The sequence below is a fragment of the Lynx canadensis genome, chromosome A2 (assembly GCF_007474595.2).
Source record: "Lynx canadensis isolate LIC74 chromosome A2, mLynCan4.pri.v2, whole genome shotgun sequence".
Classification (NCBI taxonomy): domain Eukaryota; kingdom Metazoa; phylum Chordata; class Mammalia; order Carnivora; family Felidae; genus Lynx; species Lynx canadensis.
This window is the reverse complement of record NC_044304.2, coordinates 593,556-607,000: the sequence shown is the minus strand read 5'-3', so window position 1 is coordinate 607,000 and position 13,445 is coordinate 593,556. Positions and strand designations below refer to the sequence as shown.

General features: G+C 65.4%; 2 protein-coding genes across 8 annotated transcripts; both read right to left on the bottom strand.

Moving 5' to 3' along the window:
• Positions 1–772: 772 nt before the first annotated feature.
• FAM174C (family with sequence similarity 174 member C) lies at positions 773–3,215 on the bottom strand. Its single transcript, XM_030336620.1, has 3 exons — positions 2,899–3,215; positions 1,869–1,985; positions 773–1,187 (listed from the first exon to the last, which is right to left on the bottom strand). Coding segments are annotated over exons 1-3 (420 nt in total). The 5' UTR covers positions 3,201–3,215; the 3' UTR covers positions 773–1,186.
• Positions 3,216–4,015: 800 nt separating this feature from the next.
• On the bottom strand, positions 4,016–10,907 carry LOC115528402 (cold inducible RNA binding protein). Of its 7 annotated transcripts, none has more exons than XM_030336537.1 (8): positions 10,792–10,904; positions 7,582–7,690; positions 7,395–7,501; positions 7,140–7,293; positions 6,966–7,047; positions 6,809–6,879; positions 4,344–4,476; positions 4,016–4,170 (listed from the first exon to the last, which is right to left on the bottom strand). In XM_030336537.1, the coding sequence occupies exons 1-7, from the start codon at positions 10,813–10,815 to the stop codon at positions 4,472–4,474; spliced, it is 552 nt and encodes a 183-aa protein (XP_030192397.1). In that variant the 5' UTR covers positions 10,816–10,904; the 3' UTR covers positions 4,016–4,170; positions 4,344–4,471. The 7 variants fall into 7 exon arrangements, with proteins under 7 accessions (XP_030192397.1, XP_030192388.1, XP_032451296.1 ...); XM_030336528.1 differs by having other exon boundaries at positions 4,344–6,404; positions 10,792–10,901; XM_032595405.1 differs by lacking the exon at positions 10,792–10,904 and adding an exon at positions 8,657–8,751 and having other exon boundaries at positions 4,344–6,404; positions 7,140–7,278.
• Between the last annotated feature and the right edge of the window lie 2,538 nt (positions 10,908–13,445).

The window sequence follows — 13,445 nt, the reverse complement described above, 5'->3', positions numbered from 1 at the left end:
GCGACAGCTTGGCTCCACCTCCCTCCCACCCAACCCTCTGCGGGCCAGCAGGGGACGCCGGACGGCACGAGGCTGCCACCTGGTGGCAGCTCCTCACAGCGACACGGCTGTGGCAGGTCTGGCCAATGGGCAGCCCCGGGGCGGGGCCGGGGAGACCTCAGGCTGGGCAGCCGCTGGCCAGCCCCTCCCCTCTGACTCTCCACCACCAAACTGAAGAGGGTCGGGGTGTCAGGCCACAACTGGAATCCACCCAGAAAGAGCAGCTCTCGAGGAAAGACAAGGCCCGAAGCGAAACCCACCGAACTCCTCGCCGGGGGTGGGAACTCAGGTGCGTCAGTGCCACGGGAGGCACAGGGGTCCTGAGGCCGCAGGACGCTCCGGCCCCATTCGCTACTGACGGCGCTCCTTGGGAAACACCCCCGGAGGTGCTGGTGCCGTGAGCAGGGTCAGGTGGGGACACCAGAGGACGTGGCACTTGCAGGGCTCCGGGTTTAAGGTGGCACAGAGCAGGGAGCCCGAGCAAGGACTGTGACACGGGAACAGGAGTTCTCTCTGGGCCTTTACCCCAGCAGGTGAGCGCACGTCTCCCCCTTCTCTCCGTCTGCCTCGTAGGATTCCTCACTGGGCCTTCGGGCAGCTGGGGGCAAGTCCAGAGAAGCCCAGCTTGGTCACAGGTGGGAGGACGGGGACCCGGACGGAGCCCCGCTCTGTTGCCCACCCACCGCTTACGAGTTAGCACCCAGGGTCGGGCCCCACGCACAGATGAGCGCCGGCCACAGAACCACCGCTGCCTTTATTGTCTCCAGCCCGGTGGGAAGATGCTTCCAGACAGGCCGCTCAGGCCGCCCGGCCCCACCCCCACCCCCAGCAGGCTGCAGCTGGGGGCTGCCTCACCCCACAGAGGAGGGCGAACGGCACAAGTCACGACCCCACCAGTCTCAAGGTCCTGTGTAAGGCCTCCAGGGCCTCTCCGGTTCCCACCCAGCATCCTCGACAGTCCTGTCTGGGCGAAGGGCCAAGGCGGCCTCGGGCAGAGTAGGCGAGCTAGGCAGGACCCACGAGAGCTCGTGGAGTCTGCGTCACAGCCGGCAGGCGGTCAGTGGGGCACGCCAGACGCTAGGGAGCCGGTTCCGTCTCCTGTCCTCTCCCCGGAGCTTCTGGCAACGCTGCCTCCCTGACCTGAGCATCTGGAAGGTGAAGGGGACAGGGTGAGACCCCACCTTCCTGGGGTGATGAGCAGAGGCCTCAGCTGTCTGGCCCCTCCACTCTGCTCCACCAAGAGCTACCTCCTCCAGCCTGTTGGGTGCTGCTGTCCTGCCCATGGGGAGGGGGGAGGGGGAGGGGGGAGGGGGAGGGGGGAGGGGGAGGGGGAGGGGGGAGGGGGGGAGGGGCCCCCCACCCAGAGGAGTTCCCGGATCACACCAGTACCTCCCTCCGGGGCCTGGAAAACCAGAACCGTGCCCTGGTCTCTCCGCCTCCGTGTCTGTGGCCTGCACCCCCCACACACTGGGGTTGGACAGGCCCTCACTCCTGCTCAGGCACTGTTGCTACTGTGTGTTCAGGCCCCCATCCTCTTCCTGACCCACCCCGTCGGCAGCACCCTGGAGTTCATTCTCCACCCGACACAGATCGCGGCCTTCGTGGTCAGGCCAAAGCCAAGGCCAAGAGCCAGCGCCCACGATTCAAGCGCTGCAGCCTCTTCCCACCTTAAAGAAACGGCTAATGGGAGCTGGGAGTAGGTGTGCCCGGCCCCGGCCACACGACCTGAAACCAGAAGGCCAGCACCGGGATCGCATGGACCCCACAGGCTGGCAGCCCCCTGGCTCTCCGACCGGGGCCCCTGCAGGCTCAGGGGAGGGCTGAGCTACCATCTCGGATGCCTCGTCTCAAAGACGATCTCCTCGTCGCTGTCCAGCGAAGCCATCTCCGTGGGGTCCTCGGTGTTGGCCAGAAGGCCGTACCTCTTCCGCTGTGGCTTCTTCAACCTGGAAGCAGACCCAGGCACGCTCAGCGGCCATCCTGGGCTGCGGTCCCAGGCGTGGCTGACGCCCTACCCTGCCGCGGTCCGGAGTCCTCCTCGGGCAGACCCTCAATGCCCTGCTGTGAAACCTCCCGGCCTAAAGTGTGTGTCTCTTTCGCCTCGTAACCACCACCTACGTGAGCGACAGAAAACGTGGTGGCCCCTCCCTGGGCAGCTCCCACAGCTGAGGCCCAGGGGCCAGGGACCCCGGGGGCAGGGCGGGACGGACGTCTCAGAGAACAGAGAAGAGTGTGACAACGCGGCCTCGCACCGACGGGACTTGAGGGTCGGCCAGAGACGCCATCAGCAGAGCTGTCTCGGGCAGAAGGCCCGCTCCTGACCCCCCAGCCCCGCCGCGGGAGACGGAGGGGAGCCTTCCGCCGTGGACGCGTCCAGGGCCACGTACTCAGCGCAGTCACTGGAGGGCTGCCTGGGGCTCTCCGCGCACGGTCGGCTGTGCTGACAAAGGCCTCTGGAGGGGAAGCCCCTAGCGCGGGGGGCGCGGGGAGGGAGACGGCCCTCCACTCTCCGGCGGCAGAACAGAGAAACTGCATGCGGCCAGCCCCACGACGACACAGCCGAGGCCTGCGCGGCCGGCCGGGGGGGGGGAAGGACGCAAGGGGACAGACAAGGCCGCGGCCGGGGTCGCAAGCCCAGCTCGGGCGCCGAGGGACGCCCTCAACCTTGCGGCGCAGCAGCGCCCCCGCGTCCGGAGGCGGCGGGGTTGACGTCACCGCCGGGCCCCACCCACCCCGGCCACGTGACGGCCGCGCACCACGCCGGCGACTCCGCCCCGCGGGGGCGGGGCTTCGCGGCCAACACGTGAGGCGCGAGGCGCACGCCGACTGGCCGCGCCGGGCGGCGTGCGCCTGACGCACCTGAACGCCCGGATGAGGAAGTAGAGCGCGGCCAGGCCGCTGAGGCCCGTGAGCACGTAGAAGGAGCGCAGCAGCGGCGAGCCCGGCGAGTCCGGCGGTCGCGAGTGCGTGCTGTTGTGCGGCGGGCCCGGCTGGCTCCCGTTCGTCACGGCGGGCGGTGGCGACAGCGTGGCCTGCACCGGGCGCGGCGACGGGGGCGCGGCCCCCTCGGCCCCGCACAGCAGCCCCGATAGCAGCAGCGCCCGCAGCAGCAGCAGCAGCAGCAGGGGCGGCGGCGGCGGCAGCAGCACGCGCGGCCCCATGGCCCGGCGGAAGCGGTGGCTGCGCCCCGCCCGCGCGAGCGATTGTCACTCACCGGCGTGGGGGCGGCCCCAGCCAATGGCTCGCGGGGGTGGGGCTTAGCTCTCGCGAGCGCCCCGCCCCCACCTCGCCTAACCCCGGCGGTCGTGGGCGTGGCCCACGGTGCCCAGCCCGGGCTGCGCGCGCACCTCCGGCTGCAGGCCCCGCCCCGGAGCCCACACCTCCTCCCGGGGGGGAAGCTTTCCCGAAGGCACCGCGGGTCCCGTGGTGTCAAGGACCCTCGTGGGGGACGAAGCCGCGCCACGCAGGGCGGCCTGGCCCAGTGCTCTCCAGGCCCTCAGTCCCAGCCAGGGCCCCAGGAACTCCAGGGGCTCTCACCCTGGGAGGCGCCAGAGGCTCCCACCGGTGGGAGAACCGTGGGCACTTAGGCCGCCCCGCCGCCATCCTCCCACCCCACCCCCCACCCCCCACTACTGGCAGTGGAGGGGAGCCACCGAGGGCCGAAGGCAGTGGAACCAAGGGTCAACCCTAGTGCTCTGCATCCCTAGAGGGGGGCGGAAGGCAAGCAGCTCAGGTGGGAGGCTCTGGGGGCCACTGCGCCAAGACCCTGGGAGAGAGGTGCCTGCCTCCGATGAGGGAGCCTGTGCCCCTCAGAACCTGAGAGAACTGCCCAAGGGGACAACAAAGAACCGGGTGGTCTTCCCGGCTCGGGGCCAGCTTGTGCCCTGAACAAGGGCAAAGAGGCTTTTCTCCAGCAGACTCCCCCGAACCCCTTTCCCACCCAAGCTCCCCGGCCGCGTCCCAAGCCAGACTCAGATTTGTGTGGACACACCAGCCCTTTATTCAAATCCGACTTCCGTGTCCTGCTCCTGTTGAGGGGGGCGTCCTGGCTGCGGTGCGGTGCCTGCCGCCACACACCTGTCCTCCGAGAGCAATTCGAGTTGCTGCACCTCAGCCTCCCCGGTGACGCGCCTGCTGGAACAAACGGGAGAAAAGAGCTGGCTGCAGGAGAGCCCTGCAGAATGCTGCCCACCCCCGGCCCCCACTGGGGTTACAGGAGGGCAGACCAGGAAAGGAGAACCCACCAGCGGGGTCAAGCGGCAGGGCCAGAGAGCCTCACATCACCCACCCCAAGAACCACTTACAGGGGACACGGTACGAAGACCGGTGGCTGTGCCTCTGGCTCTCGCTTCCCGATAAAGTCCCTTCTGGGACAGTGAGTCCCGGTCATCGCTGCTGTCTGGCCACACCTCCGAGTCACACTGGCTTCCCTTCAACCTGCCAAAGCAAAGAAGCGTTACGCGCAGTGTCCTGGCCACAGGTCACATCTGCCCCTCCCCACCTCCCCTGAAACCATCCACAGCTCCTAGGAGGGTCTCAAACTAGTCATCGGGCCGTCCCGGCAGAGGCCCCGTCACAGGCTGGCGTGCCCAGGGTGGGCCTGCGCCTTGCGGATGGGCCAGGCCACGTCCCACCCTTGAGCAGAGCCAACTGCCCAATTGGGATGGAGCTTAGAGGACCGTGTGGGCTCTGGGAAAAACTCATGGCAGCAACAGACATCAGAGAAAGCTAGTTGGGAGCCTGAGGGACGGAGGTCTGGAAAAGACTGTCAATTGATGAACAAAAATCCCAAAAGGCAGGGCGTTCGGTGGTCTCCAATCCTGCTTACGGATCAAACCTACTCCTGTGGTGTGACCGCCCAGGCCGCTCGCCGGGCTGCAGGCGGGGAAGGGCTAACGGCCCAGATCTGACTCTGGTTCGAGCTCGATTAAAAAAATTAAAATTAAAAAAAAAAAAAAGTAAAAAAAATGGAAAAGGATAAACAGCCAAAGGAACATTCCCCAGGTACAGAACTTTACTCTCAAATGAGCTCTCGACAAGAGGAGGGATGCGGACACGAGCAAAAGGAGTTACCTCGAATTACAGGGCTATTTCCACATATGAGCTAGCCAAGGGAGCAGCTTGCGTCTCAGAGGGTTCTGTTGGGCGCACAACACTTCTGTCCTCCGAGGGGCTGCAGCTTCCATAGGCTAGCGGTGAGAGCTCAGAACTCGTGAAGCGACAGCAGAGCTAGCTAACGAGCCGGTCGGTCCGTGGTCGCCCAGGGACGCTGCCTGCCGTCCGCTGTCTGGCCTGCTCCTCAGCTAAGGCGGTCCGGGTCAGCGTCACGTGCCCGGGCGTCCACCGTCCCCCGCTAAGCTGCCCACCCTGTCGCCCACCTTCTCACCTCACCGGGGCCGATGGCGGTCGGCTGTCAGGAGGGGCCCGGCCAGCGTCTGTCTATTCTGCCTTCCCTGTCTAGCTTTGTGAGAGCCTCAGGCGGGACCGGCAGACCTACTTCTCGAACTGCCCTTTCCGCTCAGTTCTGACCGCCTCGAACCCGAGAGCAGGGAGTGTGTTGTGCAATGAAAGGGAAATTGTCAGAGCAAGGTTCGTTTCAGACGGTCTTTTAATCGGCTTCGTAAAGCCAGAGAAAACCGCGTACAAGAATTCCTTAACCGCTTCAGGTACAACATCAATGGGTTATGCATACGTCTTCCGGTAAAAAAAGACAATATAAATAAACATTTTCAAGAACCTCTCGAAGGGACATCTGCAACTCTTGCTGTGCGTCATACACAGCACGGAAGGGCCGAACAGGCCAGGCCCGGGGCGGCCGGGGTACCTCTGCCACAGCCCCGGCATGGGTCCTACCACGCTACACGCAGAAACAGTACACAGAGCTGGAAAAAAGCCACAGCTTGCTGAGCTTCCGGCAAAAAGCGGATTCAGAGTCCATTCAATCTTAAAGAGAAGTGAACCGGGGCACCCGACCTCACGGGCCGACCCCACTAAAAAGAGAAAGAAAAAAAGGCAACACAACCAAAACCAAAACCCACACAACCCCCAAAGATTTCCTAAAAAACTTATGGCTCAGGGTAAAAAGAAAAAAAAAACCAAAATCTGAAGTACTTTTCAGAACGTTTTTAAAACCCTTAAAAACTGACAACGCTTCCTTAAGAGTAGTCTAGGAACGAAGCCATCTGGGGGTCAGAAGCAGTCAGGCTGTGTTTGACAAGATCAAAACGGATAGGACTACAAAAGTGGGGTACAAGGAGGTGTGTTCACTACACATGAACGATTCAGCGAAGCTCCCAAAATCTTTAAATATACAGCCATTGGAAGGACGATCTTGAGCAGGAAGGATTTTTACTCGTTGTGTGTAGCTGAGAACAAGAAGCAGGGACATGTAAAGGCACTGAAGCACGCGACAAGACGCAGCATCCGCTCCCGGGCTCCCGGGTCCAGACCTGGAGGGCGCGGCCCCGCAGCCTCAGGAGAAACCACCCCCCCCACCAGCTGAGGGCGGGGCGGCAGGCAGGGCGCACATGCACTTCTGCTGCCTGCGCAGGGGGGAGGGGCCCTCACTCTCCCTTTCCTTCTTGGTCACTCTGGTTCTGCCTTTATGTTTTGTGGTAGAAATGGCTGCTGGCACAGAGACCGAGGGCAGTATCGCCCCTTCGAGGCAAGCACGGTGACAGAGTCTGAGTGTCGCTTGCAGAGGGCGCCAAGGCTTACTGAGCTCCCAGTGCAGGCCCCGGCGACGAGGTGCCCTCGGAGCGTGACTTACCGTAACTGTCGTAGCTGTCTCTGTAGGACCCGCCTGAGCTCCGGTCGCCGTAGCCGCCACCTTGACTCCGGCTGCAAGGAAGACACTTGAGGCTACTTAGGCCCGCGACAGCAGCAGAGTGGCCCGGCCTCAGGCACTGGCACCCGCACGCCCTCACCTGCTGTAGTAGTCTCTGGAGCCTCCATAGCCCCCACTCCTGGACTCAAACCGGCTCCCTCCATAGCCTCGATCCCCTCCTCCTGCAGACAGGGACAGGAAGAGAGCGTCAGCGCCCGCTGGCAGTGTCCCCACCGCGTTCCCAGGGGCCCCAGGCCCTGAGCATAGCACTTACCTCTGGAGAAGCCACGGCCCCGGCCTCGGCCCCCTCGGAAGAAACCCCGGCCGCCAGCAGAGCCACCTCGATAGCCGCGGGATCGGTTGTCGGACGACTTGCCGGCCTGGTCGACTCGGATCTGCCGCCCGTCCACAGACTGGAAACGGGAGACCTGCGCAGGTTAGTCGGTGCTCCCCCATCCTCGGAGGCGGGGTTCCCTCGGAGCAAGCAAGGGGTTCTGCACCTTCCGCGACCCCGAGCGGCCGCCCTCACCTTCCCGTTCATGGCCATCATGGCGTCCTTGGCGTCGTCGATGTTCTCAAACGTGACAAACCCGAAGCCTCGCGACCGCTGGGTCTCCCGGTCTTTCACGACCACCACTGCACAGGAGAGACGCGGAGTCTGCGCCCAGCCCTCCCCGAAAGCAGCCCCGCTCCGCCGCCGGCAGCACCAGCCGCACCTTCCGCGATCTGTCCGTACTTTGAGAAGACCTGCTCCAGCGACTGCTCGTTGGTGTCGAAACTCAGCCCTCCGACGAAAAGCTTGCCTTCGTCTGATGCCATGGCGGCCTGCGGCAAACGCTGTTGAATTCCTCACGAGACCCTCCGGGGCCTCGCCGCTCCCCCCTCCTCCGTGCACACGCCACCGGGGCTTGCGGGGTAAGCCCTGGAGGGCGCCCCCTCTAACCCACACCTACGACTTCTGAATCCCCAGCGCGCCCTTCGTTCCTGGACCCCCGGCCCCTCCTCCGTGCACAGCCCAGCTCCGCCCGCAGACCGCGGGGCTCCACGGTTTCACCCGGCGGCTGCCGGCCTCAGGGGACGCTTAAGGCTGGACACTGAAGGCAGGCGTCGGGCTCCGCCGGCACCGGCCGGGCGCACCTCGGGATTTCCGCTTTGTACGAGGGGTCAGACTGACTCCCACCCTGAGCGCCGGGTGGGGAGTGGCAGAGTGCTTGGTCCACTGTAGGGCAACCGAGAGGGGTGGGGGACTGGGCACTGAGCGCGGGCAGAGGCTCCGACGTGGAGCCTGACGTGTGGGGCCGAGGCCAGCTTAGACCGACTCGACGGGCTGGGGGAACCCCCGCCGAAGGGCTCCGGAGACACAGGCCAGAGAGAGACGCGGAACTGTGTCCCGCTCGCGCTCCTCCAGAGGGAAACCGGGAGCGGCGGCCCGGGCCACGCAACGTGGCCCCGCCCACTGCCGCGCGCATGCGCCCCGCGCACGCCCTGCGCCACTTCATCCGGGCACCCAGCACTCCCGCCATTTCGCTGGGCGCTGCTGTGCGCCCGCGGCCGCCATTTTGCGGTGGCGTCCCGCTCGCGGAGGGCCTGGCCCGAGGGAAAGACGCCCTCCGGCCGCAGCTTGGCCCGGTGTCCCGCTGCCCATCGCCGCCGGCGGGGCGGACTCCACCCCGGGCCCGCCCCGTCGACGCCCCCGCCCAGGGGCGTGACGCCGCCGCCCCGCCTCCTCCGGCCGGCCGCAGGCCGCTCGCCGCCCCGGGCTCGCGGAGCCGGTGCCGCCAGGGCCCTCACCACTGAGCCGGGAAGGTCCCTGACGCAGGCGGGAACAAGGCGCAGCACACCGAGCCAAGCCTCCTAACGCTCGAGTGAGGGGGGGGCGCCGAGCGACCGGCCTTAAGTACGCCGCCGCGGGACCCCGCCCCCTGCACCGCGCCAGCCAATCCGAGGGCTCGGGGGCCGCAGCCGCACCTCATATTCATGAGATGGGGGCCGGGCCTCTCCTGGCTCCGCCCCCTCCGGGGCGCGCGGATGCCGGGCGGAGTAATTGGTGGGGACGCGCCCCGGCCGCAGTCCCTCGCCCGAGAGCGGGGGGCGGGGCCGGCGCGCGAGGGGGCGGGGCTGACCCACTTCTGCTTGCCCGCCCCCACCCCCACCTCCTGGCCAGAGGCCGGGAACAAAAGGGCCTCTAGAGGCCAAGGGTCCAAACCTCCTGGGGATCCCCTGCTGTGCTCCAGCCAGCGCTGACGTGTCAGCCTCGCCAGGTCCCCATACCCACCGGAGCCCCAGCTGTCAGGACATCTGAATCCTGACATCATTCTGATACACTTGCCCACACAACCCATACCCTGGTACTCCCAGGATCCCATGCTCCTGAATGAATACACCGCTTCACTTGGTTGGCCCCAAGGCCTACTCAAACCCCCGAGACTGAGACAGTCCCACCTCATGGACCCCAATATTCCCCAAGATCCTGATTCCTCTTACTTCCCTACTTTGGGGCACCCCAACTTCACCCAGCCTAGTTTGCCTACAGACCTCCACCAGCACCCACACCTAACTTCCATCCCAACCCTGACTTTTCTGCTTGGCGTGGCACCCGCACCCCTACACTCGCCTTGACAGACACTTGTGCATTCCAGCTCTAGACTGCAGGCTGACCCCAACCTGGGACCCAACCCCACCACTGTGGCCAGCACTGCACCCCGACATTCGTCTCAGCCCTCCAGTATGTGCTGCAGCCTCCTGCCAGGGCTTAGTTCTGCTACCCCTGGTGGGGGCGGGGGGGGGGGGAGGGGGGTCGGCGAGCAATGCTCTGCTCCTCCCCCTGTGGCTTTTTCCTGTCTCTGTCCGGGGGTTCCAAGATCTCTGCTACAAGGCGAACCAGCTTTGCAGAGACCCTCACCCCCAGATTGCTCCTGGGGAGTCCCAAGTCCATTTTATGGGAACTGCCTTGTGACTGCCATTTGCTGCCTGCCCTGGTTTGGCTTATGTTGTCTCCTGGGGTCCTGGACCCCTCCGTGGGGTGGAACAAACTGGTGAAGAACTCTGACTGCCCAAGTTCTGTTCTAGAATGTTTCCAGAGGGTGGACCCTATGCAGAAGAGTTGGGGGGATTTGGGAACAGAGGAACCCCCCCCCACACACACACTTTCTTGCCCACCCCAGAGAAGTTCCAGCCCCACTCCAGGCCTCAGACTTGCTCCCACCCTAAGGTGGGTCCAGCTGAGAAAGGAAGGGACACAGGCAAGGACACGGTCTCCCATGACAAGGTTGCTGGGACCCCTCCTCAGCTCAGGAACCCACTCTCCCAGAACAGCTCGTGAGTCATCGCCACCCCCTCTGCACTGCCCAGCCCCGCCCCATGCCACAGCCCTCCCATAGACCCCCCGTCAGACACAGCCTGCTGCGTCAGCCTCTCACGCAGGGTGGTTATTAAAAGGAGCAAAAAAAAGACATCAGCTCTCAGCTCCCTCTGCCTTCCGCCGCCCGTGGAGGGGGGTGGGGAGCTGGGGGCAGGTATGCCCAGCCCAGGAACTCTGCCCCGCCGCCTTTCTGAGGCGCTCCCCTAGCAAGTCAGGTCAGCGGCTCCTTGCTCCAGTCCAGGCCAAGGTGGCCTGGAATCATCCTCTGCCCCCAGGACCCCACACCCACTGTTCTGTGGTAGTGACTCGGCCTTCTCCTGGTTCTGTGAAGTGCTCTGTTCGTTCGTTCATTCATTCATTCATTCATTCCGCCAGCACGCTATTATTAAGTGTTTACTACCAGTCCGTTGCCGGGTTACCAGTCTCCACGTCTGCCCACGACTGTCCTGGGTTCCCATCACAGAATGGACCCATACCTGGGGACACCTGTCGCCAGGTGCGCCTGCTCTGGGCATTGTGTGCAAACTGTGAGCTTGCGTCTCAGGTGTGTGGTCTGTCTCCGTACCTGTGTTTCTGTGGTTTCCTGCATCTGCGTAGCCGTGGTGGGGGCGGGGGGCTCCCCGGAGGTAGGGAAGACCTCATCGCTGCTGTGACCGCTGCGCCACGCTCTCCCCGCGGACGCGAGGGGGCGCTGCGGCCTCGCTGTCGCCCCAGCCGGGGGTTCCGGGTCCCGCCGCGGACTCCAGCGTTGGGGGGGGGGGGGGAGCCTTCGTCCCGCCCACGGGCCTGCCCCCGCGCCTCCGCCAGTGCGCCGGGGATGGGGTGGCGGTGGTGGCGGGGCTGGGAGGATGCGGCTCAAAATAGCCCGGGGCACGGGAGAGGCTGCTATTCGCGGCCCGGACGCGCAGTGCTCGCCGCCTGCCCGGCGGGACTGGGATTAGGCCGTGAGGCCCCCGTCGGCGCTTTTACAAATCGCCTCTCCCCGGGCGGCCGCCGTGCCTGCCTCCGAGACCACTCCCCCCCCCCCCCCCGAGGTCCAACACCTCCGGCGCTGAGAGCCCCACTCGCAGGCGTCGCCCTGGAGACCAGGCGGGGTCACCTCGCTCCCGCGGCGCCCCCTCCGCCTTCCCGCCGGGCCCGGCCGCTGGACGCCGGGTCCTCCCCCGACCCTGGTTAATGACCGGGCGGGAGGCGGTAATGAGCGTCTGGGTCCCGGACGGGCGTGGCCGGGATGAAAGGCGCGTGTGTGGGGGGGACCCTCAGGCCGCGTAATTATCGCCCCCTCCCGGCCGGCCAGGCGGTGGCCGGGACCGTGCACCTGGAGGCCTCCTGGCGGGGGCGCACAAGTGGGACCGTCCCGGCTGACTCCAGCCGGCCCGCCCGGCCCAAATCCGCAGGGCCCAGAGCCAGGGAGGGGGAAGCGGAGACTGGATGAGTGTGCGCGTTGCCAGGTGTGGTGCCCATGTGTGCCCGTGAGCTGCGGAGTCATGGGTAATGGCTGGGGACTGCGCTTGTGTGGACGCGAAAGTGGGGCTGTGTGCGCGTGCGGGTACGGAAGTGTGTGCAGGGAACGCACACGTGTGTGTGCGCACATGGGAACCCGCCTGCATGGTACTCCGTGTGCAGGAACACGAGGGACCCCTTGCGTGTGAGCCAAGCGGACCTCAAGCATGTGCATAAGGGGCATGGGTGTGGGCTCAGTCACAGACAGGTCTGGTGTGTGGCACCTGGGCGAGCCAGGGCTCACAGAGCATATGTGCCGGTGACTGATGGCGTGACGCATGCCCGCAGGGTGGGCACAAGTGCGCACCACGTGTCATCCATCAGTGGCCAGGGTCTCCTGCGGCAGACATCAGCTCCTGGAGGCAGCAGCTGTTCGGTCCCTTGGGGAACCGGAGGGGACTGCCTCCTGGCCTCACTTTCCCTCCTGTTCCTGGAGAGGGGTGTCCACAGTGGAGGAGGATGTCTGGCGCTGGGGACGGGGGTACCCACCCACCAGGGAGCGGCCCCCTGTGACTCAAGGCCCAGGCATGCGGAGGCCGCCATTCTCACACCCTGGTCATGCTCGCATCCCAGGAACGCAAAGGGCCAGGCGGTGCACGGCCGGTGTTGGTGACCACAGGCCGCACCAAGTGCAGGAGTATGTGATGTGGGGGACTGTGGGGTGGGCCCCGCGGCCCACCCGTGGAAGGGCAGGAGGCCGGTGGGAGGCCCGTCCTGCCCCTTGGGTTACACACGTTTGTTCTTCCCGCACTCACGATGCCCCGGAGATCCGGGCGCCGACCCCTTCCTTTCTACCTGGGAAACTCGGCACGGGTGTGGTGGCAGATGCACAGGGACGGGCACCCATCAGGCACGTGCGTAGGACCCACGTCAGGTGCCTGTGAAATGCAGGGGCACCCCCAGGTGGGAGGAGCTGACCCCCACGTGTCCCATCCACTGTCCTGACCTTGGCCCCACACAGGCTCCCTGCCGGCACAAGGTGGGGGGGGGAGGCGGGGAGCAGAGGGACTCCTGCCTGGGGCAACCCTGGAGTGCCATAAATGCAGAGTGCCCCTTCCAGCTCTGTGTCCCCAGGACTAGTGTTGACGTCCCCCGACTGTCTGCCTCTAGAACGCCAGCGCTGGCCAGGTGCCTCTCTGGGCCTCAGCTGCCTCATCCGAGAAGTGGGTGTTGCAGCAGGGCTTCCTGGAGCCAGTGTGGGGGAGTGAGACGCTTGGGGTTCTCTGGTCTTTCTTGTACGGCAGGACACACAGAAAACGGTCTGTGATCCTCACACCCCCTTCCTCAGTGCCCAGTGAGTGAATGCAACCCCCCCCCATCCCCAATCCGGATTGGCAGGTCTCTGCTCCTCTGGGGGGCCTACAGCCAGGGAGGGTGTGTGGGCAGTGTGGGTGGCTGGAACCACAAACTTGTGTTTCGGGGAGGGTGCGCAGTCTCTGAGGACCTGAGTTCCTGCCCCTGCCCGGTGTGACTTTCAATTTTGCGGTTTTCTAAAGGGAGGTCTTGGTCCAGGGTGAGAGTGGGGGTGCCGTTGTTTTGAAAATCACACTGTTGACTGAGGTTGTGCTGCCATCGAAGTGTAGGCTGGGGTCCGTATGTGTGTGGGGGGGGGGGGAGGGGGTCTGTATCCGGCAGAGCCCAGCTGGGAGCCTGGCGTTCAGGTGGGGTCAGGATCTACCCCTTAGCTGTTGAGGGGTGCGCTTCTCCGAGCGTGGG